The following is a 25241-nucleotide window of genomic DNA, read 5'->3' as shown; positions in this document are numbered from 1 at the left end:
GGCGCCGCTCCGGCTTAGGCGCCCGCGGAGGCCGCCTGTCTCGGCCGCGGGGGAGCCGCTCGGAGGAACCCGGGACCCGAGCGGGGGGAGCGACAACGCCGACGCGGGAGCGATGCCGCGCCCGGCGGGACTCGGCCGCTTGGCTGCCACCTCCGCTTCTAGAACGTTCCCGCCGCTGCGCCGCGGTGGGGCGGGGCCAGGCCGTGGAGTGGGCGTGTCCCGGCGGGCGGGGGCGTGGTCCCGGTGTGGGGCGGGGTGGGCTGGAAGCTTCCACGGCGCCGCGCGGCGGTTGGGCAGGGAAGCGAGGGAGGGAGCGATCCAGCCAGGAGCCGCCGCCGCTCCGCCATGGACGCGCGCAAGCTGAGCGAGCTGCGGGCCTTCGTCAGGCTGTGCAAGCAGAACCCGGGCCTGCTGCACACCGAGGAGCTGGCCTTCCTCCGCGAGTGGCTGGAGAGGTCGGTCACAGGCCGCGCCGCCGGGAAGGCGGCCGTTGAGGGGAGGGGGCGGCAGCAGCAGCGGCGGCGGCGGCAGGGGGGGGAGGGGTGGTCTCGCGCGGGACGTGGTAGGGGTAGGGGGCGTGTCTCGCTAGGGGGGGAGGTGCGGCACGTGTCGGCGCGCGGCCCCGCCGCGTGGCCGGGGGGTCAGGGGAGGGGGGGGTCGTGGGTTGTCGCTGGTGCGGGTCCGGTCCGGCCCGGCCCGGCCCGGTTCTGTTCGGCGGGTCTTGGCCGGGGAGCGGCTCCGGTGCGCTGCTCCCCCCCCGCCCCTTCCCGCTGCGGGGCGCGCCGAGGTTACAACTGGAGCGTTAAAAAGACTTTTTGTTATTTTGTTTTGTTTTGGGTTTTTTTGTGTTCTGTTTTGTTGGGGTTTTTTGTTTAAACTCTGGCTATTCTCGTTGCAAAAGCCTGCCCCCCGGCCGTCTCGGTCGCTCAGCTTTCCAGGTTGGAAAGCCCCAGAGTAACACTTACCCAGCTAATTCTCGCATTATGCAGCAGAGTTGGCTAGCCTGTCTTAAAAGGAGCCGAGTTTGCGGGGAGGTGAGCGGCGTTGATTTACATCCCGGTACCCAAAAGCATAAAATACCTGACGGGCTGACACGCGGAACGGTTCCTGGCCAGAATGTGTTTTGCCCCTTGGAAGTTTTCACGTATCGAGGAGTGGAAATCTTGCTCCTCTGTGAGGTGCTGCACACTCCTGCTGTTCGACCCTGCACGTCGCCTTCTGCGCAGTGTGGCCTGTCGTAGCAGGTGCTTCGCGATAGAAAACCATCCCTGAGCGCCCAGGAACACTAGGCTGGAAAGGTTGGGGTGCTCCGCTGCTGGCAGGGAACCCGCAGAACCGCTGCGTTCAGCCAGGGCACCTCTGCTTGGCCTTCGCAGCTACAACCCTCGCTGCTCTAAAGAACTCTGAGAAGCGAGGAAAGGCCTTGCAGGTACACATTTTTATGAAAGAGGAAGGTAAAAGATTTTTGTCTAGTGTCGAGCTGGGATTTGTTTCAGAAAATTTGCTTTAAATTTTAATCTGAAAGTACTTTAATGTGTCCTTTCTGCTCCGCAGTACTTGCAGTTAGTTGAAAAAGTAGTGGGGCTTTGTGTGCGTATATGTATGTATATATAAGTAAATACTGGCATTTCACAGTGTGTGATATAATGAAAATGGCTACAATGAACTATTTCTTTGAGGTTTTTTTTACAGTGATGCTTAAACTTTTTTATGCATCTGAATATTAGCATGGTTGTAAAACCACTCCTAGTTAACTTCACGTGGTTTTGCAGTGCTGACAGCAGCTGCACGTACGCCTAGGAAGGAGATGCGTGTCTATTTTATCCTACTGCAGGTCTTTAGTTCTTTTTGCTACTGTGTAAAAGACTTTGGTGCCGCACCCTACGTTACATCCATTCTTCTGTTGTGTAATTCTGAAGGTGTGAACAGAGTATTTTTGGGAGGGAGATGAAGAACTCTTGACTTCTTTTGTCCGAAGAAAGTGTTAGGGAATGGAAAAGTGATCATCTGATTTCTAACTTTCTCCATGTTAATGGGGAGGGCTCTGACTTCCAGATTAATTTTTAGAGTTTGTATTTGGTTAATAGAAGGGTGCTTGTACTATAAGTATAAAAATCATGTTTTGAACTGTGGAATTTCTTCCATGTAAAATCTTTGCTGGCTATCTTTTATCTCGGAAGTTAAAAATTATTTCAAAGTAGAACCTCTTACAGCTCCCTTAAGTTTTTTGGTTTTCTTCATGTCTGTGGGTAAGTTATACACCTGCCTATTTGGAGTGGTAGCCAAATTACTTTTCATGTCAAACTCTCTGGAAATCTGATGGGTTTCTCTCTGCCCTTCCATAATAGTGCTGTTTGCAGTAGGACTGTTAAGGGCATTTATAGGGTCTTCTCATTCTTTGGAAACTTAGAAACTACTTGAAACTTAGCCTGGCCTGGCTTCAGGTGGAAATAAACTCGAGAAGTCTTATCTCTGCCAGGCTTACCTGTGTGAATCTGAAAGACATAGGTTTAGTCACCAAGGTAATGTTGTGCGTGATTACAGAATGACAACTAAACGTTACTGAAATCCATCATGAAATATTTCAACTAAAATTCTGATGATTGATTTTAATTTTTTTTTTTTCCTTAAAGCTAATTATTTAAACTTAAATGATGTTAACTGCTAGTAAAGCCGGAATGGAATGCTGTATTTCTGACTAGCTGTTAATATTGCATCAGAAGGCTTAACTCTTACCTGTTTTCATGCACTTGTTATCTTCTAACTTTTATTCTGTCTAGCTGTTGTATTTAATTTCTGTATAGATGCTCTCTGTATAGAAAGCATACAGTAGTATTTACAAAGTGTTTTGACATCCCTTTTAGTCATGCCTGCTTTTACATAATTTGCATTAAAATGCAAATATTTTGATGTGAATTGTTATTAAATGAGTCATTAAAGCGAACATGTTTCAAAAACCTGCAATTGAGCAAAGAAACAATAGCAGTCATTAAAAGTAAAGCACAGAATCCCTAATTGATGAACAGGGCTTTTTGCCTTTTTTTGTTGTTTTGCTTTGAATAGTTTTTGACCCTTTTGAATTCATGGTATTCTAGTTCATCTCTAAAGATAATTTTTCTGTCAGTGATGAAACGGGATGCAGAAATAACAGTTGCAGTTCTTCCAACAAGTCATAAAAGCAGCACTTCTCATCACCGTGATGAGTGGAAGCATGCAGTCGTCATTGCAGTGGAGTCCTGACGGCTTCCAAGAGTTCTCACTGCAATTGCACAACTGTTTTAGCACAAAGGTTTAATTTAAAGTCTTGTGTGTGTGTGTGTGTGCTATTTGTTCAGCTCAGTACCTGCCTTTTCCTGCAGGAGTGTCTCATATATCTGTATACTGTGAGGTTAAATACATTGCAAACTTTGCATATATCCTTGCTGTGCATTTAATCAGCGCAATCAAATACTGTTTTAAGGATTTTAGAGTAACTTGCTTTTAAATTGTTCTGGGATTGTAACTTTAGTATAAACAGGATAACTGGATAGTAAAAACGTTTTCAAGGACTAAGAGTAAAACTGTTTAGCCTTGGCACTTCATGAAATAGCATGTTATAAAACACATGTATATGTTAGTTAAACATATCTCATAGACTGTTCTAAGCTTGGTTAGTTTTCAGGGCAATGTGAAGAGGGCTGAGGAGACTGACCCAAGTTGTTTCAGCCTTGAAATGATTCAGTGTCAGACCTAAAACTAGCAGATCTTGAGGCTGATAATTTGGAATTGCTCAAGGATTTGATTCCTCTGTTTTTTTAGCTTGAGCTGTTCTTAAATACATGATTAGAAGCTGGGAACGTTATTGGCCTTTTTGAGTTAGAGGGTTTTCAGTCTTTTTCCAGCAAGACAGGCTTTGGAGGTGTCTTAGTGGTTTAAAAAAACCAAAAAACCCACAAAAAAACCCCACACCAAAACCAGTGTTGCCAACAAACGCTAGATGGATCTTAATTTGTGAGCATTATGTTACCCTGGATATTAGCTACTAGTGCTCCTAAAATGCTTTAGAATTTGTAGTTTCCTTTGTGCAGAAGAAGAGAAGTTCCAAGGGTTCCCTAGGCAGTCCCTATAGTCCTAGAGAAAACTCTTTAAAAATTTTTACAGACTGGTAGAGAATTATGTGCCCTGATGTCAGCCTATGTGGGTAAAAATGTAGGAGGAACAGTTACAACGGGTACTGTGTTTTTTGCCTAGCTCTGTAACGATTTATCAGACTGCAGTTGTTTAGTTCCTTGTAGTTTAACTTAGATTGAGTAATGTCAGCATTCCAGGGACACATCTGGATTTTTGCAATAGCTTCAGAAGATGTCGAGTTTTTTAACTTGTGGTATTTTTTTCTTGACAGTTTATCCTTGGAAACTAGAGGTAGAGTGGTGCTGTTTGCCTGCCTCTTGCTGCAGGGCCTTGTGCCAGGACCTGTCAATTCTGCCACCTCCTCTTCCCTCTTCTGCCCTCTCTTCCCCAATTCATCCCTGTCCTGTCCCCCCCATCCAGGTTTGTTTTCAGCCAGTTTAGGGCCTGACTGTGAGATGCTGCTTGTGACAGGAGGGAGGAAAGAGGGGAGAACAAGACTGCAGCAGCCTGGCTTAAGGAGCTGTAGGATCTCATCCTTAGGAGACAGTTGTATGTTGCACTAATTCCTGAAAGCAGGTAGTCCTGCACCCTTCCAGTTCCTCCTGCCCGCTCTTGCTTGCCCGCTTCCTTCTCTTCTCCCCTGCACCACATCTAACCAGTTGCGTGGGGCCTCAAGAAGTTGATAGAGCCTGTTAAATTGGTAGAAACGTGTTTTTTTTCCTCCGTTTGGAAAAGAAGAGAATGTATGGCCAGAGCAATTGAAAACTATGAGTGGGTGGGAATGGTAGTCCTTGTGGCAGCCTGCCAGTAGGTATGATTAGATGTTATATGAAACAGCTGGAGAATTCAGCCTATGCTTATTTCTGGTTGCTAACCAAAGTCGATATAATATAGAAGTTTATTCTATATTGAAAGAATGCTGTCTGTGCAGAGAGTGCTCCTTAACTTGTAGCTGAGGATAGGCGGGAATATTGCAATACATGAGAGAAATGAGATTAATTTTTTTTTCTAGGCAGCAATTTTTTGATTGCGTAAGCATTTTAGACCATTATAGTTCTCTTAACTTGTTTGATCTCTGTTCCAAAAACAATCCTAATTTTAGTAATATCTCTAATAATAACATTTAGTTTTGACTTAAAACATAAGTTGCATTTTAAGGAGAAAATCCATTTGAGCCAATGAGGCAGCTTTTCCTTGTGAGAAGGGGTGGGTGGGTGATGTGTGATGTGCACAAGTATGAGTCACAGTGGAGTTTTAGGTGAAAGAGCCAACAGACACAACGTGCATTATGTTACCCTGAGAAAAGCGTGGAGGATGTGTGCTTTCTGTTCGCTGGTTTTACAGTGAATTGGATCATCATGTTTTGTGTCACAACAAAAAGCTGGGATTATCATCAGGATTTGAATCAATAAAATACATGTCACTATTTTGATAATCTTACTGGTTTGTTTTTTTTTTTTTTTCTTCTCTATTTGCTGAAAAGTATGGGAGGCACAATACCACCTGCTCCAGCCAATGCCTCCACAGAGGCGACAAGTAAGGTGAGATATGAAGAATTTATAATTGAACACTGATGTTTGGACTCTGCAAAAATTACTGAGCAGGAGGAGGGAAAAAATTACTGTCAATTTTCACTCAGATAGGGTGGGTTAATATGCTAGGGTGAGTGAGTGTGACAGTTCAGTCTGAAGCCTGCCCATTGCCTGTCGTAGATGACTTGTTACAGATGGCTTCCTAGTTTATTACAAGTGTTATCATGCTCCATTTCCCTAATCCTGAATGCCTGATGTTCTGTGCAATGCAAATGCCAAACAAAGTCTTGATTTCGTTTTTTATGTTCTCACTCTCTGTTTGTACACCTCTTCTGTAGTCATTAGTGGATTAAATTATAGTCTTTGTAGGAGAAGAAACATTAGGGACCGTGGTGGGTAATGAAGTGAAGAGTTAAACTATCAACTTTCTAGGGCAGTATTGTGGAAGAGTTTTTCATTACTTTCTGTTCTTTTTTTTTTTTTTTTTTAAGCGAAGTAATAAATTTGGCTTGTAGATATTTACAGTAGGATTTTCCCAAGTTTGAAATTATTTTGGAAAAAGTAGAACTATTTTTTTGGATTTAACAAGACAGTGGATGCTGGAATTACTGGCTGGTTAGAACTGTATGTAGGGATTGTGGATATGTAGTGAATATAGTCTGTGACACTGAATGTGAAGACAAGCAGCTTGTGCCTGATAAAGCAGGGTGTGCTAAGTTATGGAATTCAGAGGAAGTTAGTAATGTAGTGAGAAGTTGATAGGAAAACATTTGAACAAGCATTTTAAGTAAGTATGAGTGGCAAGGATCTCTGACCTTGCCAAATGGAAACAATATTTTAATCGTTGGCACGAGCTTATTGTTCACTGCTAAAGGACCTTAGCTTAATAGTATTAGATTGAGAGAATTCTTGATCCAGAGACTCTGTGAGGGAAGGCAGCAAGATTGGAGGGGTTGGTTAGTGTTCATTGCAAAACTGGTACTAAATTGGCTATTATCTGGATTATTTGGTTTTGATTATTGAATTACACAATTTGAGGGACACTCTTTACCAATAATACAAGTTCATGCCTCAAAATTTGGGCTCTGAATTATTTGCATGCATGATAGACTTAATCTGAGAGGAGGAAAAAAGGAGATTTGTATCTTAAAAATTGAACAGTTCAGTTGTAGAGCAATCTGATGCTTTGAAGATTAATTTTGGATTTTCTGATGCATTGTTATTTATTGGAGTGGGAATAGAATGTCAGTCAGAAATGATGTATGCTTACAAATACATTTCTCTTTCAGGGCAAAGAAGAGGAACAGCCAGAGGAGCCGGTTAAATCCCCTGAACCAGAAAGTGAAGAGAGTGACTTAGGTGTGGAAAATAGATGACTTTATCACATTTCACCAGTTTGAACATGATTCTGGAAATACTTTCTCTCTTTGTAGATGCAGCTTAGTCTTGCTTTTTGTTTTTCCCCCAGAAATTGACAATGAGGGAGTGATTGAACCAGACAATGATGATCCTCAGGAAATGGGGGATGAAAATGTGGAGGTAAGCACAATATTTTCAATGTCTGTGGGAGCAGGAAAGATAGGGAGAGGTTTTGAGTTTAGTCAAGAATAGCAGCTGGGGGGGAATGAGTACTATATTAGCTAAGTAGCCAGCTCTTGCTTTGGCTCTTTTTCTCCTAAATAGAAAACTTACTGGCTTAAAACGACAGTCTTTCCTTATTCAAGGTTAGAGTCTCATCAAAAAGTTCAATGAGGAAAATAAAGTCAGAAAACACCAAAAAAAATTTATCAAAACACGCATGAAAACCAGATATGTAGAAATCTGCCATTGTTCAGCTTATCTTTTGAGCATTTTCTAGCTAAAAGTAATGGTGGCTAATGTCTCCAAGCTGAAAGCAAAGTTGTTTGGTTTTTGAACTATTATTTCAGTGCAAATTAAAACCAAGATTCTGGAATCAGAAAACTGGAGCTCCCTTATTTGGCCCTGTCTTAGTGTGGTAATTCTGGCCTGGACTCTACAGCTTTTGGGTTTTGTGTGTGTCTTTCAATTTCTTTATTTTCTTAGGTAACTGAGGAGATGATGGACCAAGCTAATGAGAAGAAGATTGAAGCAATAAATGCTCTAAGTGAAGGTGATAAATTGGTTTTTAATACATATTCAAGGACATTGGGTTTGGTTCTCCTTTTTTTAAAAGGAAGTAAATATCTTGGACCATTTTGAATGCTTTCAAGGAAGAGAAAACCCACTTCCTGATGGATACCCAAAACTATCTAAAACATGAAAGCTTCTTTTAAGTACTGTCTTCCCAGTGTAGCTATAGTTTTGGGCAGGGTTGGGGGGACTGAGATGCTGCAGCATCTTAATTGCAAAGTGATCGTTACAGTACTTCCCTAGATATTATGATTAGTGTCTCTAGTGGTTTGTTCTTAATGCAGTGAAAAGCTGTGTAATAAAAATGTGGCTTCCTATTTGATTGCATACAAAGTTAAATGTACAAATGTAAGTGGGAAAAGTTTCTCCTCTCCTCCAGCATTAATTTTGGAGTTAGTACTTCAGTAGCATAGCAGGAGGGAGAAATTGATTTTCCGTTGTGGATAATGTTCCTTTTGAGAAGTGCCTAGGGACAAAACACCCTGTAAGGCAGGTTTGTCAATTTGGATGTAATTTCATTGCGTAATGATTGGAACTTTACTGGTACTCATATTTAGGTGAACTTCAGAAGGCTGTTGACTTGTTCACAGATGCTATCAAGCTGAATCCTTGTTTGGCCATCTTGTATGCCAAGAGGGCAAGGTGAGTCATTATAAACCAGTGATTTATGTTTCTGCCTGCTCTCTTATTTTCCTTAAGGAACCTAAATGTAATGGCAATTTGAGGATCTACATAAGCTTAAACCACATAAGGGAAAGAGAATAGTACAGTTCATGCATTTCCTTTTATATGTGACTAACCAGATCTGCTGAAGCAGCCATATAAAGAATCCTAATAACAGTAACAGAATGATGGTCCAAAATGCATTGTGGTAATATGGCTTTTGGTATGTTGAGTTAAAATAATGCTGAACAACAAATACTTGTAAAATCTTAAGTTTATTCTGGGATTAAGATGATGATTGAAATCATGTCCTGTTTGGATGCCAAGTTAATTGTGGATCATGCGAATTCTTTCCCTGTTGTACCTGCTAAATGAATTTGTTCACTGTGAAGTAGGTGTGTTTCTGTTCAACAACTGTTCGTTTGAACAGGACACACCTGTTTTTCAGCCCATTCAATACCCACCTTACTGTTAATTACATCTACCAGACTGCGCGTAATGCAGTGGGAACATTATGAGGCTTAATATGTGGTAGCCCTAACTTTATAATGCACAAATATATTTATCTTCCTAATTCTTATGGAAGAACTGAGCAAGTATGGGTTGCAGAAGTTCCCACAGATCTCTTTTTTTTTTTTTTTTTTTTTTTTTTTTTTTTTAGTGACAAATAAGCACTACCCATGGATGATTTGATAGTTTAGTGGATCTTTTTCCATAGTAAGGTATAATTCAAAGAAATGTTCAACTTCTGATGGCTTTCATGTGATTAGTGTCCATTCTAGTACATCTTAACTGGTACATGCCTTGCTGTGTTTTCCTTTCCGTATCAAAGTTTTTGCATGGAACACCACATGTGTACTTTAGTACACTGTTGTTGCCAGCGTAGTATTTTTAAAACCTCTTACAGTGTCATATCATCTCAGTACTGGGATTAGCAATGAAAAATTAGAGTGTTAGGGGAAGTTTGGAGTTACCTCAATTTAGTCTATAGTAGAAATAAGTAAATAACGTATCAGGATATTGTAAAACCGGCAGCGTAACAGCAGTGCTGATCAAGTGCTGTGAGTAATCTACCTCTTTAGTGGACTTGGGTTTTGGTTCTGGGGGTTTGTGTGTTTGGGAGACTAGGGGTTTTGTGCAGCCAGCAGCATTGGAATATATAGCTTTGAGACAGTCTCCTGACATGCTGTCCACCTGTTTGTTTCTAGAAGAGAATGTGTGACTTTGTGCTTGCTTTATAAGAAGCCTTAATGATGAAGTTACTTACAGGTGCTCTTAATCGCTGATAAATTGTTTTCAAGTAGATGTAAAAGGGCAGAAGTTCTGACTTGGAGTATCTTGAATATCAAATACTTTTGTCAATTCAGGGATGTTTTTTAGTGTTTTCTTCAGAGTTTTAATTTGAAATGCCTGAACCTCCTAAAGTACTGCCCTACTAGTTAATGTGAAATACTTGTGTTTTGTAAAATTTGCAGTTATTTCACTTAACTGACAAGGTATCGGGGCTGCTTTCTGGGTTTGTGTTTTGTTTTGCCTCTCTTAATTTTGATGACTCATCTCCTGTCTCATTTCGTAGTTCCTGATGCTTCTAGCCATTGATTCGTGTAGCCTGTATGATAACTTATGCTCTCTTTGTTTTACTGTTTTAAGGACTATGTAGTATGGCATGCATAATATTATTGTTGTTTTGTTCAAATTACTAGTTGCCATTGGCTATAGACTCCAAACACCATGGAACTGAACTAGCCTTTGCATTTACGTATCCTTAGCTTGTGCAGTAAGGTTCTTCTCGCTGGCAAGGCTTGAGTCTGAACAATGAATGCTTTTGCTTCTTGCTAATGATTCACCTACAGTGGCGGGGGGGGACAACTAATTTCAGTGACTTCATTATCACTACAAAATCTTTTTGAACTCAGCTCTTCAGATGTATTATCTCATTAGCTTGCCTGTTAGTCATCCAAAATTATTTCCAGCTTAAGTTAGTAACTTGGTATTTCAATATGTACAATAAATGTTCTTGTTCCCACAGTGTTTTTGTGAAACTACAGAAGCCAAATGCTGCCATTAGAGACTGTGACAGAGCCATCAAGATTAATCCTGACTCGGCACAGACCTACAAATGGAGGGGGAAAGCACATAGGTAATGAACTGCACCTGTACGTGATATTTGCTTTACTTACAGGGGGGAGCAGTTTTGTTTGTGTTCTCTCCTTCTCTATGTCTCCAAACTATTAGTCTCATACCTGAGAGCAGTAGCCATGCACCAAGAAACCATTGTGCTGAGTGTATGGCTTCCAGGAAAGAAAGGATTATGGTGGTTTATTGATGGCCATTTATGAGTAGTCCTTCTGGCACTGCCTTTTTTACTCTTTTATGTTTATTATTTTTTTAAGAACATGTCTTCTAGTGGCTTACTGCTGTTCTGAATAGCATTTCCCAATCATTTGCTAAAGATTGAGTTCTAGGACCGCGAGTTTTATTTGTTTGGAGATCTTTTGTTTTCTCTTGGTTCAGTTTTTATTTAGTAACCTATAATTCTTAAACATTTCTCTACTGCCCTTATTCCATTAGATCCTAGAGCATTTTTACATAGTAAATTAAACTGCCTAGTTATTAAGAGAACCATTTGTTGTGATTGAAGAGTGGTATTAAGCAAACAGTGTAATTATTTAAAATGGCATTAGGCCAGCATGCATTCCCCCAGCTATAGTTAGACTTTTTTTTAAAATGACATTAAATCAGAGAAAAAAAGGTGACGCTTCTTGCAATGTGTATAAAAGTGGAAGAAGTAAATGTTAATAGAACTTATGAAACAAAGGCATTTTAACCAGTGTTCAGAGAGCAATTTGTTAATGTCTACAGTTCTAATAAACGGCACTGAGCCTAAGAGTGAGAAGACTGGAGCATAGTTTGCATTAACACTTTTATCTGTAAGCGGAAGTGCTTTGACCATTTAGGAATACTACCATTTGCTTAAATTTTTTATTATCAAGAGTTTGTATAAATAGTCAAAAAGTGTGCACAGTAGCTTTATGGCCTCTTCAACTAAGACTTGGTGCAACCAGTTAGCTAGGATGTTTGGAGTGCTGAGTAAAGAGAGTCCACTAAAGTTTGAGGTAGTAGTGGTGTAGACTTGTACAGAACACTGAATGTGTGGTTTTGCACTGAACAAGTGCCTAGTGCTGCAGAGTATTTTTGTTGGTGTGCTTCAGGTGTTTAGGTAGGGTATCTTCTCCCTGTTAGACACTTCTTGTTTATAGCAAACCACAATATTAGCTGATTGAGGGGTTTTATTCCTCATTGTGACTTCAAGCAAAAGCTGTTGTAAGGGTATGAAGCAGGCAAGTATCCTGTAATGGCATTGAAGTGTGCAGGTTACAGGAAATACCATGATTATTAAACTTTAAACTTCTGTGAGTCTATATAGCTGCAGGTAAAAATACTGAATGCTGCATGGTTGTAAAATATTTTAAAGAACAGTAAGAGTTAAGTTTGCTTTTTCCTTCTGAATGTTGGTGTCTTTTGAATTCCAGACTTCTGGGTCACTGGGAGGAGGCTGCTCATGATCTTGCATTAGCTTGTAAACTGGATTATGATGAAGATGCTAGCGCCATGCTGAAGGAGGTGCAACCAAGAGTAAGTGGGGAGGCATAATGGAGGTCCCTCCTCTTTGTTTGAGTGACATTGCTGCCTTCACATTCTTCCAATATGCATTGTCTTGCAGCAACCTGTTCACATGCCATCTGACACTTCAAACTGAGTTTATAAATACTTCTGTCTTCAATCCCAGCTGTTCAGGGCTGTGTGTAGACAAATTGAGTTTCTAGGGCTGGGCATGTAACTGAACTGTGTAATAATATGTTCCTTTTGAAAATCTTAACAGAAGAATCTGAAGCACTTGAAGTTTGCCAGGCATTTTAGAATCTAGACTAAAAACATTCAAACGAGCAAGAGAAGACTGATCAAAGCTTCGTTCTAAACATGTTTTACAAAGGAAGCTTCCTTTGCTGTGATTTGTACTTTCAGTAGTCTACCCCATGAGGGCAGCGTAATCTCTGCAAGACTGGTTTTCAGCTTTTCTCAAGTGGTTGACCCCAGCATTCTTCTAAGGAAGAATTTTTGTGTAACAAACGTAAAACTGTTGATAGCAGGCTTTCTTTTTCACCCGTTTTGCATATTCCCCTAAAGTGGTTGACTGAGCACAGACTGCAGCTGTTGCATTGTATTGGGTTTACATGGCAAGGCTGAGGGGAGGTGGAGACTGCAATGCTGGCCCCTTCTAAGGAGAAACGTGGGACAGCCCACGTCAGACAGAGATGGTTCCGCTGCCACCAAAGCTGAGCCAGGTGGCAACTCCGGTGGTACTTCTGTAATAACGTATTTAAGAAAGGAGTAAAAACTGCAGCGCGACAGCTGTGAGAGAGAGGGGAGTAAAGAAAAAAAGATATGAGAAGCAACTCTGCAGACACCAAGGTCAATGAAGAAGGAGAGGGAGGAGGTGTGCCAGGCATGGGAGCAGAGATTCCTCTGCAGCCCATGGAGAAGACCCATGGTTAAGGTTGTCCCCCTTGAACCCATGGAGGTCCACGGTAGAGCAAATATCCACCCTGCAGCCCATGGAGGACCCCATGCCAGAGCAAGTGGATGTGTCTTGAAGGAAGCTGCACCCGTGGAGAGTCCACACTGGAGCAGGCTCCTGGCAGAAACTGCAGCCTGCAGAGTGGAGGCCGTGCAGAGGCTGCCTTTCTGGCAGGAGCTGCAGCCCATGGGAGACCCATGCTGGAACACTCCGTTGCTGAAGGACCATACCTGGTGGGGAGGACCCAAGCTGGAGCAGTTTGCAAAGGACTGTATCCTGGGGTGAGGACCCCACACTGGAGCAGGAAAACAAGTGTGAGGAGGATGGAATGGCAGAGATGCAGTGTTATGAACTGACCACAGCCCCCATCCTCCTGTGCCATTCAGGGTCAGGGAAGGAGGTGGAAGAGTGGGGAACGAAGGAATGAAGTTGAGCTTTGGGAAGAAGCGGAACAGGCGGGAGGTGGTTTTAGTTTTGTCTTTGTTTCTCATCATCCTGCTCTGTTTTTAATTGGCAATAAATTAAATTAATCTTCCCCATGTTAAGTCTGATTTGCCCATGATGGCAGTGGATGAATGATCTCCCTGTCTTTATCTCAAGCCAGGAGCTTCTCCATCTAATTTTCTCTCTCTCTTGTTGAGGATGGGGAGTGAGAGAGCATCTTGGTGAGCATCCGGCAGCCAGCCAGGCTTAACCCACCACAGGCGTAAACATTCCTGTGCCTTATAACTTCAGCTTTCCGTTTTCCTACTGTGGCTTTTTAGAAGACACTGTCTCCAGCAAAGCAACAATGGAAACGATCTTACAACCTATTAGTCTTCTGTGTTGGAGACTGTGGTAAATGTAATTAGGTCTTAGGTGTCAACCTTTTTTAGAAGAGGTATACTTAATGCTTGGCTGAGGGGGAACTTTTATTTCCCAGTTAATCTGCCCATGCACAGAAACAGCACAGTATGTCTGTGATACATTGATGTGTAGTTGCCAACTGTATGGGAATTTGTGTTTTGTAGCTCAAGGAAAAATGTATGATCTTTTCCTTGGTGATTGGTTTTTTTTTTTGTCTTTGGTAAGTGAAGATGATGCGTTCACCTAATTTATTCACTTCCAGCTTTCCTAGCACTTTTAGTGTAGCACTTGCAGCTGAAAGTCTGAGTCAAATTCTAAAAATGCTTAGTTCGGTTTGAGAAATACTTGGAAACAATGAAACTCAAAACTTTAGATACTCTTTGTTTCATTTTTTTTTTTAAAAAAAAAAAAAAAGAAAATCAATAGTGAAAATCTCACTTACCTCTCTGCTAATGAACTACTGAATGGCCATGACATCAGGTTCTGATAACATGTGCTGTGTTCAGTATCAGTCAGTCCTGCTGATTACAGTGTGCTCTCTTTGGCAGATGTACTTCAAGAATGATGTAGTATAGAATGAATATCTCCTAGCAAAAATAAGTTGTATTGAAACTGCAAGAGTATCCATTGTAGTAGTAGTTAGAATCTCTGTTCTTGAACCTTGATTTTGCTGTGTTTTTTAGTTACAGAAGTGTTACAAGGTAACCATCATACACAATTTGTGAAATCATGAACCATTTTTTGCAGTACTGGATAAGGATACATTCTGTTTTCAGGAAAGCAGTGCTGCAGTCAGGTGTTCTGTTGTTAACAGGAAGCCCTGAGTGAGGAGCCTTGGAGTTCATTGCTAACTGCTCTTTTCTGCTGGGGCTGTAGATTTGATAGACTTGAGAAAAACCTAATAGTAGGAAGGAAACCTTCTCCCACCAGCCCTTTCTTGGTTTTGTTTGGGAATTTTTTTGTCTGCTTATGTCTCACTGTATATACTGCAAAGGCATCTAGAATAGCAATAACTCTATCTAAAAAGTGTATGTGCACAGGGGGAATTATACTTCTTGTTGTTTTACCAGTGAAAATTCCCTTTTTGGGGGCAGTTGCTGGTTTTAGCCCTGGAGAAATTAGTATTTCATCATAAGAGCATGAAGGGACGTGGAATGATAACGTGTTTAAGTTCTAACTGTGGTGCAAGTCCCAGAGCTCTATAGCAAAAAAGTGCACTAGAGTGGATGTTCTTGTGAATCGCGTTACGGCTGAGTAGACAGGAATAACTGATTGCCATAGAGAGGAAGTAGCAAATGGCTCCTGAAGCAAAGGGTCTTTTAGGATGTGAAGTCAGATCTTATTTTTAAGAACTGGTAAAAGCAGATGGTTACGCTTACATCTGTTTTGTATTGAAACATGTTGTGTGATATGCTAGAAATGTATAAGAAATCTCGATATTCTATTGTAACAGGCTCAGAAAATTGCAGAACATCGCCGAAAATATGAGCGGAAGCGTGAAGAAAAGGAAATCAAGGAAAGAATGGAAAGAGTGAAGAAGGCACGGGAGGAGCATGAGAGAGCACAAAGGGTGAATACTTAGGCTTTAATATTTCTTAATAATTTGGAGAGTGTCATAGTTATTTTGGCTAAAGTGAATTACAGAGAATTATTTCCGGTTTAATTCTTAGAATTAAATTTTAGAGAGCTGATCTCTGTCTTGGTTACTTGACCAATATTGAAGCCTGGAGAAGAGGGCATTGGACTGCATCTGCTTTTATTGCTTATGACAAAAACAGGTTCTGGAATCTATACTAATCCTGTATTTCAAGAAATCAGTTATTGTATGACTATTAACAGAATAGTTTTCACTTAAAATACTTACGTCTCCCAAAGAGGGAGGTTTTAAATTCAGGATAATACTTCTGTTCCTCACTTCCTGACATAGTTTGCTTGCTTTTTCTTCATGCTTTACTGATGTATTTTAATATGTTGTGGGTAGGAGTTGGTTCTAAAAATGTAAGTTGAGGCGCTGAAACAAATCATACAGTTCATATTCAGTAAAAACATGCTCTGCATAACTTATCTGCAAAAACATACTAAAGTAATAGTAGACGTTATTTTTTGTGGGTGCTTTTGTACATAGTGAAGTGTTTTGTTTGTTGTGATGGCTTACCTGCCTGAAACAGTCTCGGCTATTTTTTTTCCTCCTAAAACCTGCTGAGCAGTAGAAAACAGGCTGCAGTTCCATTGCTTTTTGTGGAATGATGTGCTTTCCTTTGCAGGAGGAAGAAGCAAGACGACAGGCAGGAGGAGCTCAGTTTGGTGGTTTCCCAGGTGGCTTCCCAGGTATTTTTTTGTTAGTAATGAGCACCAATACTCGAGGTAGAGGTGACTGTTGTTTCTATATGGAGTATTATAATCACAGTTTTTGTAGCATTTTTTCTCAAGACAGGAAAATTTTTTAAATGAAATTTAGAACTTGTCTACAAATAACTCTTTGAGCACTAGTGGGAAGAGGGATGGGATTCTTTCTCTTAAAGAGGATTGATGCTGGGTAGCAAGAAAATCAATAGTGAAAACCTCAGAAATCAGTAGTGATGGATAACAGAATGAAAGGATTTAAGTCTGAGAAAACACAGGTGCAGTATTTGCTTAATGATATGTGCTGAAAAACTAGTATAAAAATATTTTCTGAATTATCCAGGTTGCCTTGGACCTATTCTGCTTAAGAACAAAGTTTTAAAGTTGAAAATTTGCATTGAATATTAGGGAAATCTGTGCTAGTTGCAAGCTATTGTTGAACAGAGTAGTTTCTCAAAGGAGGTAGTGCAGTTTACCTTATAGAAAAACTGTCCTTGTACCACAAAAAAGAGGCTTTCCATGTTATTTCTGAGTACAATAAATTGGGGAGAAACAAGAGTAAGTACTGATGCTTTAGGAAGATTGGGATGTAGTTGAGGTAGGCTGCGTGCATTCTCCAAGTGGAACAGCTTGTCAGGGGAACCAAATAGAGACCATGTCTGCCCTGCTCAGCGCAGCTGGTATGGCTGCTGCTGAAGGATTAAAAACCAACCTCAATCATTTTGCTTCATGGATGATTTTTTTTTTTTCATTGGTGGTACAATTTTTTCAAACCTAAAGTTCCAGCTAAACATGGAATGTGCCTGGGACACACTACTACTGATCTGCTTTTGCCCTGAATTGTTCACCCCAGGCATTCAAACTCCTTATGTTCCTGGGCTTGAGACCTACCTGATTTAAGTTAACCAGAAAAATAACTGCATCTGTGTACAAGGTGCTAAAACCTGATGCTCATTACAAGCCTCCACGCTGCTTTCCATTCAGTGGATCAGCTGTAGCCTTATGGAAGACATGGCTTTAGAGCTGTGGCAAAGGAAGTATGTCTTGGTCTCTCTGTGAGCCTCCTGTATAGATGTGTTACATGTTTTTCATCATGCCTTCTTGTCTTGGGTTTTCAGGTGGATTTCCTGGGGCTATGCCTGGAGGTATGCCAGGAATGGCAGGTATGCCAGGTCTCAATGAGATTCTCAGTGATCCAGAAGTCCTTGCAGCCATGCAGGTGAGTGGTTGTTAAAATCAAAGCTAAATGTGCTGAACGGGGGAAGAACAGCTCCTGTGAGCTAAGGGAAGGAAGAAAGGTGTGACCTTCTGGGTACCAGTGGGACACTTGCTTATTTCTGTTACGATAATTCTCTCCTTGTGTGTGGCACCAGGCCGTCTGGAATCAGTGTTAGCTATTTTTCAAACTGATGGAAGCTTAATTAAAGATGACCTCTACGCACACCTACTCACCTATGATAGTTAAAACTATGTGCTATATAGAGTTCTTCATCTCTTTTGAGTGTCCTTAATGATTATTTTCCACATGTTATAATTCACTTGCTCCTTTTTTGAATGCACACACATTTAGGCAAGATAATTATGCACAAACAAAAAATGTTTGTTAATATTATTTCAACACAATATATTACAATAATATTGAAATGAGAATTGCCTTTCTCTTAGGGGATTAAGTGTTTGGTTTTTGCCAGAGGCAGGGTAGCATCAGAATAGTTCTGCATCTGGCATTTTCTAAATTCATGTTCAGAAGGCTTACTTCCCCAGTGGGCTTAATTAATTGCCCAATTAATGAATTGCTCAATGTCATGACTACTTTTTCACCAGAAAAGCATTCCAGCAGATTAAATAGAACATATGTGAGAACATCTGTTTTAGGGGCAGGTGGGCTAGGAAAAATCTGAGCTATATACTTATATTTACATACTAATATGATCTGAATTGCTGTGGTTAAACTAGAGTTACATGGTCTTCTCTGCTCATTGAACAGCTATGATGCTCATCTAAAAGCATCACAAGGGACCCTTATTTGATATGCCCTGAAATCGCAAAAAAAAAGCATCACTTTCCATCCAAAAGTTCATGGGTTCCCTTAATGGTTGCTGGTGTTTGGAAACACACCTTTACGTAGGCTGCCACAGTCAGCAAAGTTGACTTGCGTACAAGCCATGCAAAAAAAGCCCACGACTTGCAGTTGTATTTATTCCTGGCTAATTTATGCTGTAATACAGGAGTTTGAAATTAGGGTTGCTGAAAACAGAGCTTTGAAGTGAGTGAGGATGAGGAAAGACGAGGAAATACTAAGCGCTTGCCACACGCCTTTCAGAAGACTGCATTTCGTGCTGATAACATATACCCCAACATGTTGTAGGACTCTTGCAAGAACGTGCGTTGATGGTGTTTTTGAATAATTCAGGCAGGCCTTAACACGTAGAACCTGTCAGCAAAGCCTTGAGTCTTTTGCTGACCTCTTTGTACAAGCTTTACATCTAGATATGATTTATTCAGCCTCTCACCTATGTCTGCCCTGCTGACTTTTCCTAAAATGTCCAACTGACTACGTTCTGGTCCTCTCTGAATTGGCAGTGTAAGCTCTAGTCTTAAAAGACAGTAGTTTCTACTGCTTGTCTTCTGCTCAGTGCAGCTATGGAATATATTGATGGATAACGGTAGCTGGCAGCTATTACATTGGTTATCTGAGGTGTTACGAAAAAGTCTGAAGATACTCAATCACACGAATTGCCAATCTTAAGATACTCTTTTAACTGACAGCATGTAGAGGCTTTTCATAGTGAGGAGTTACTGCTGAAACTGGAGTATTCTCAGAGTAAAGACCTTCTTCTCAGTCTCCTTAGACTTAGTGACTATCAGCTTATCGTCTTTGAGACTGTTCTCCATGAGCTAACACTGAAATATGCCTGAGTCTGTTAACATCTTGGTAAACCTTAAAACTGTGCGCCTGAACGTGAGCTAGATTAAACCGGTTACACTGTCAACTTCAGCTTGTCATCTGTAGAAGCAACGAGAAAACCTGATATGGCTGCCTATGGACATGTTATAGAAGTTATTGCTCATCATTAACAATAAGCATCTCTGCAAACTAGTATAAAAACTTCTTTCTTGATGGAGATTTTATGTTCCATTACCTGAAGATTTATTGTCTTCAGGTTGGTTTTCCCTTTTTTTTAATTGTGGCTGATGTTAGTCTTTTACACACAAAAGATGCAAACTGGCAAAAATTCTATTGCATTTCTTTTCATAGCTTCTTAATGGTAGTAGTTGTAACCTTTTGCAATGACTTCTAATGCACGTTATTTTCAGCTCATTTGCCCCTGAGCTTTCTAATCCAGAGAATTGGCTGAAATGTTTGTATGTGTGTTTCTTATTTGACTATTTTGGCTGTCTGGAGGGTTCTGTAGTATCTTGCATGTGCAACTGCTTTCTCTGGACACAACAAGACATTTGTGTTTTGGAAAGCTGTCACAGGTCAAATGTAAGTTCTTTTTAAAGGGACTGATGTGTAAGATGAACCTATGTATTCCTTATTTGACATGTAGTCATATGTTAGACCCAGACTCCCACCAAAATGTGTAAGTTGGAACAAAGAATAGTGATAACTTTTTCCTTTAGGAGTATTTTTCATCCTTCTGCAGCTAAAGACTAGAGCGTTAGAAAACTGATTGTTTCACTACTGCCCTTTATACAATGGTTCCTATGCCACCTTATGTGCTAAATATTTCCTTATGGAAACACTGATATCTGCAGTCTTAAACTTCATTCTGATAATATTGTTCATCGATGTGTTAAACATTTTTATAAACGTGGTCTAAGATTGAGGGCTTCCAGGGAGCTGCACAAGTACAGAATAACTTATTTGCTGTGAATTTATAGGACCATAATACATGTAGCATAAAATTGGATATTTAACATTCATTCAGGTGTGCTTTGAAACAAACTCCTGACTAAGCTTACTCAGCTTTTTGTTCCGGATTCATATACAGGTGAAACCAGATTTAACAACATGACACAATCTTTATAAGTCGTATACCCTGTTTTGAAATTGGAAATTCAAGAAGTTATGGGGTTGTGAAACTCCCTCTTTTTTTCTTTGCGTAGGAATTCTGTAAAGTGGAGAAAATGCATCTAGTGTCTGTTTTCTGAACTTCAGCATCCTATTTTTCATAGACTTTGCAGATTCCCTTTTGTGAGGGAGACAAAACACTTGTAAACCCTTCTAACAAAAGATAAGACTTGACTCTTGGTTCCCAACGTGTATAAAACATGACTGAACCATGTGGGTGATTTCGGCAGAGCCCACACCTACCAAATGCAGTTTTGGATCAGACTTGTTAAACAGCTTTTGTCTGTGTCTGATGACAGAATAAATACAGGATGGTGTTGCTGTAGCACAGACAGCTCTGAGGACACCAGTTGGTTTTTGATGGTTTCCAAAGAATACATCTGCGGTAGCAATGGGCAAGAAGTCTAGGGAAGATGGGATCTTTCAGTGAAACTACTTAAATGTGCTAGAAAGAACAGCAGATGAAATTCCAGCTAGTGCAGATGGTTTGTGTTTGACTTAATAAACTGCTTGCACTTTAGCTGAATTAAAATTTGAAACTTGAAACTTTGTAGAAGTTGCCTATAATGGAAATGCTTTTTCCAGGCTAAGATGTAAAATCGGTCTATGCAGATTTGTTAGAGGGCACTGTTCAAAACATACACATCTAAAATGAGTAAAACCAATTCTAGTTCAATGGAGGCCAAAGTGTATGGGCGGTACAGAAAAAAAACAAACTAATGCTTCCCTTCCTAAATAGAGAAGATGAAGTTTTTATTTTTTGACTGCTGACTTTAATGTATACGCGAATATATTTGTAAGCTGCAACACAGTAGTCTGACGAGAGATAACAAGGTTCTCTTCCAAGTGTGATTTATCAGAGGAGGTGGGGAATGGATAAGAATTAGATGCATTTTTAAAAGCCAGACATTGCCACATCATCTGCTCACAGTCCAGCAGATTAAAGTTTCTTCTGCTAGAAGGAAAAGGGGTGAAAGGGACAAGTAGCAGTTGTTGCTCAGAGGAGGGTTATCCTATCATGCATGCTACACACACAGAGCTCTTGAAATTATCCAGTAGGTGTGGCTGTGTTTGGCTCTTGTTTTGGGGGAAAAAGAACTCTTTATCTTATCCCCCATCTCACACATTGAGCTATTACTATAACAAGTTTAGAAATGACTCTGGTGTTTACTGGGTTCTCTTCAGAAACCTCTTGCCCAAAACTCTACTCTTGGCATGTCATGTTAAAAGCTGAGCAAGACTAGATTCGTGTTGGAACCATATAACCACTAACTTTTGTAGACTTGTTTTATAAATGCCCTGATTTTATAATTTTTTGCTTTCTGTTCTGCAGGATCCAGAAGTTATGGTTGCGTTCCAAGATGTTGCCCAGAACCCAGCAAATATGTCCAAATACCAGAACAATCCCAAGGTCATGAATCTCATCAGTAAATTGTCTGCCAAATTTGGCAGTAAACCATAAAATCCCTGGTTCTTAAAAATCATATCTGAATGGGAAGGATTGGATTTGGCTAACCAGTGTTGCAATAAAACAAACCATTGTACCTCTGATCTTCTTAAGAAGAGAAATGGGGTGTTTGAAGGAGAACTGCTCTCTAGCCCCAAGCGTTGACTTTATTCAGTGATTGGTTTATAGCACTCAAATTATGTTCAGACAACCTAGTTTCAACCATCCCTCCTTCTCCAAATGTTGCAGCCTTTTATATGAGTATTACAGACAGTTTGCTTTGAATGAACACTCCTGTAAGAAATTGTAATATTCCAGGAGTGTAAGATAAAAACTTGCTGTTGTGTTTTGGATTTTTTTTTAATTACTCTCAGTGAGCAAAGAGGAAGGAACTTTAACAGTTGAAGTCAGTCTTAATCCCCCTAGGACAGAAAAGTTGGCCTAGTCACAAATAGCAAAGGTGGGACAAGTTTGAAGAATTAACTGGATAAAGGAATTGTCTGCAAATACAAGTCCTTTTTTCTTGTTGTTTTGTAAATGGGTGACTGACTTCATATAGCTATTAAAATTATCCGTATAACCATGCTAGCTAGTTACACACTGGAACTTCTGGCAGTACTTCAATTTATGTAATATTTTGATCACCACAACTGTGCAGCAAAGGTACAGTCCTATCCTTTGCACAACCTGGCATGAAGTACATCTTGCAGAGGCCGCAGAGGTTTTGTTACTTGCTCAATTGTTGTCCAGCACCTTTACATCACATTTTATTTATCAGTCTGGGTATGGGAGAGCAGCTTCTTGTCTGTGCTTGTGCTCTTGTCCTTTCCCAGTTGGCAGGTCCTCTGCTGGTTGCACTCGTCCTTCCTTGGGGTCATGCTTACCAGGTTTTGTCTATTTGGAAACTTCAGAGAAGGAATCTTGTTCCCATCACTACCTCTGTCCCACTGAATGCAAGCCATCCAGAACATGTAAATGCAGAGTTACAAATCGGTGAAGGGGAGAATACCCAACGAAATTGCAGCTCTGGGTTCTGAGTCGGTTTGAGTCCTTTCATGCTTACTGATTAAAATTTCTCGGCCAAAGTCCTGCTGTCTTTTTAGAGGTGATGACTCTTCCTTCACCGCATACTGTAGTCTTCCATCTTTTCTTGTATCCTTTTCTTTAAAAAAACAAAACAAAACAAACCTGCTGCTGTTGTGATTTCTTACTTCCATGTTTTTGAGGCTTGTGATACAGAGGAAAAGGTGAAGTAATTGGAGCAGACAGAACATTGTTCTAACCCTTGGGGATGAGCAGCATGGCTATCCCTGAGGCAGTGTCTATGCTGATGATGTTCAGTTGATTTGCCTACCAATAAAGACAGTTGTTGCTTCTGTTTGTCTTAGCTAGAACATTATCCTTCTGTGGAAAAATGACCATAGTTACCAGTTCACCACTTGAGTCTCAACATTTGTGTTACTCTTCTGTAATTCTCTATCTTAAGCCATAACTGATGTTACCATTTTAAAATAAATCTGGATTGGTGTAGGAACTCAACAACGGTTGCAAAAAATAAATCCCCAAATGCTTTTTCTCATACTAATGACCCTGCAGAATGAAATGTGAATCTCTGCTTAAGAAAATATAGTTCAGAATACTTCTCTTAGCCTTTAAAAATAAAGTATGGTTTTGAAAAATAAAGCTTTTTGGGTTTGTGTAACTTTCTGATAAAACCTATTTTGCTTAAATTGAATGTGGAAGTGCTTCAATTAAACTGTATATATAACTTGTGGTTTAAATTGGAACTAAATGCTTAAGGGCTTGTCTTCATGACCAAATGAACTCAAGTAATGATTGAGTGTTGCTGTGCGCCTGGCTTGTGGTCATGCTCTTGATCTCCTGTTCCCAAGAGGCGATACTTGCAGTAGGTCACCTCTCAGTATTTCAGGCTGAAATGCAACTTCTTCATTCAGGCTGGTGCATATGTGCTGTGCATGAATTAAAGTATCTTGAGTATAGATTTATTCCCTACAGTTTCCTGTTACTCCATCTTAGCAGTTTGTGTCTGTCTATCCATGACTAGTCAAATGTAGGAAGTTACCCCTAGCTAGTAGAAATGGTCACGTCTGCATCATGCCTGCTTGCTTACACATCAGTTACCCTTACTCAGCGCTGATTGACTCAAGAAAAACCTTTCCCTAATTTTGGTGTTAGCATTAGCGATTTAGCTGGATTTGTGTTCTTTGGTAATGCATTTTCTGTGACTCCCTTGGTGTGTGGGGTTTTTTTTTGTTTGTTTTTAGTCTTATCCAGTAAGTTAATTGAGGAGATGTCTGAACCTCATCTCAGTTCCCCAGGTTGGCATGTGACCATCGAAGCAGCTAAACTGGTTTGAAGAGGAGTGCAAATGCAGAAAGTTAACTGTACAGGAGATGAGCAAAGATGATAGAAGCTGTATGGGAAAGTTACTGTTTTCAGTGCTTGCTACAGTATTTACTGGCACCTCCTTCAAGTTATTTGCTTCCATTGCGGCACAGAGTAGTGGTGGTTCATACCAGTACAGTGGCAGTAACCAACTCGGCTGACAATTTGACTCAAAGCTGCCAGCGCGTGTGAATGGTGCGGCATCAGGGGTGCTGACCCATGGTCAGGTCTGCATTCCTGCCATTTGAAGAAAGTCCTCTACTGCGCTGTTTGGCCAGTCTGGTGCCATAGATCACATGACCTGGTCTGCCAGAGAGTATGATGGTGTACCTGCAGCTGACTGGTAGTAGAGGGTCATAGCCTTGTTACCGCGTGCGTGAGTCCAAGTGACTTGTCTGTCCTCTAGTGTTCAAACCACTGTCCCAAGGGAAAAGAAATGTCAAGTCAGATGCCACTTCCAGACTGTACTACTGCACAGTGAGCCCTATTGCATGTGGAGAATGCAAGGCTGGGTGCCTTTACCAGATTTTTTTTTTTTAATTTCTTTCACTTCAGTGTTGGGTTGTGAATAAAATCTATTTGTCAAGTGGCTTAGTTTGTCTGTGGAAAGCAATGATCAGATGGGCAAGAGCCAGACTGTCTCAAAGTTGGATGAACGCAGGTGGGAGAAGACTGGGTAGAGCAGTCATAGGCCAGAGGCAGAATGGGTCAATAAATGACTATTGAAAAGCCATGTAAAGGTAAAACCATGTCATAGAAAGAGCTTGTTGCAAGTGGCCAGCACAAGTATCTGTAGTTTAAAATATCTGTCTTTAAATGCCACTTCGTTTTTCTTGTTTGTTACCTTCAGGGCCTTTGCGTAAAGCTCATACAAGCCACACTCCTGCATATGCCTCTTCTGTGAGATGTAAGAACAAACAATATTGTTAGGGGAGTTGGTAGCAACTGCTGTCCATGCAGAATCCTTCACCCAAAGGGATGGAAGGTTGTGGACCTAGCCAGGGTGAGTTGGAGACAAGTCAGCTTTGGCATCTACCTTCCTGTGGATCGTGGCGTGTTCCTGACTGGAAGTGTTCAGAGCCCCTT

General features: G+C 40.8%; 1 protein-coding gene across 4 annotated transcripts; it reads left to right on the top strand.

Moving 5' to 3' along the window:
• The first annotated feature begins 336 nt into the window (after positions 1–336).
• On the top strand, positions 337–23517 carry ST13 (ST13 Hsp70 interacting protein). 4 transcript variants are annotated; one of them, XM_086479866.1, is made up of 12 exons: positions 337–455; positions 5594–5651; positions 6932–7001; positions 7111–7181; positions 7707–7773; positions 8384–8435; positions 10486–10596; positions 11990–12092; positions 15335–15451; positions 16146–16209; positions 17343–17443; positions 21636–23517. In XM_086479866.1, the coding sequence occupies exons 1-12, from the start codon at positions 346–348 to the stop codon at positions 21762–21764; spliced, it is 1053 nt and encodes a 350-aa protein (XP_086335992.1). In that variant the 5' UTR covers positions 337–345; the 3' UTR covers positions 21765–23517. The 4 variants fall into 4 exon arrangements, with proteins under 4 accessions (XP_086335992.1, XP_086335984.1, XP_086335977.1 ...); XM_086479858.1 differs by having other exon boundaries at positions 8351–8435; positions 16146–16197; XM_086479851.1 differs by having other exon boundaries at positions 8351–8435.
• The last annotated feature ends 1724 nt before the right edge of the window (positions 23518–25241 follow it).

This window comes from Leptosomus discolor, chromosome 1 (assembly GCF_034619465.1).
Source record: "Leptosomus discolor isolate bLepDis1 chromosome 1, bLepDis1.hap2, whole genome shotgun sequence".
Taxonomy (NCBI): domain Eukaryota; kingdom Metazoa; phylum Chordata; class Aves; order Leptosomiformes; family Leptosomidae; genus Leptosomus; species Leptosomus discolor.
The sequence above is the reverse complement of the archived record's forward strand: the minus strand, read 5'-3'. Positions and strand labels throughout refer to the sequence as shown.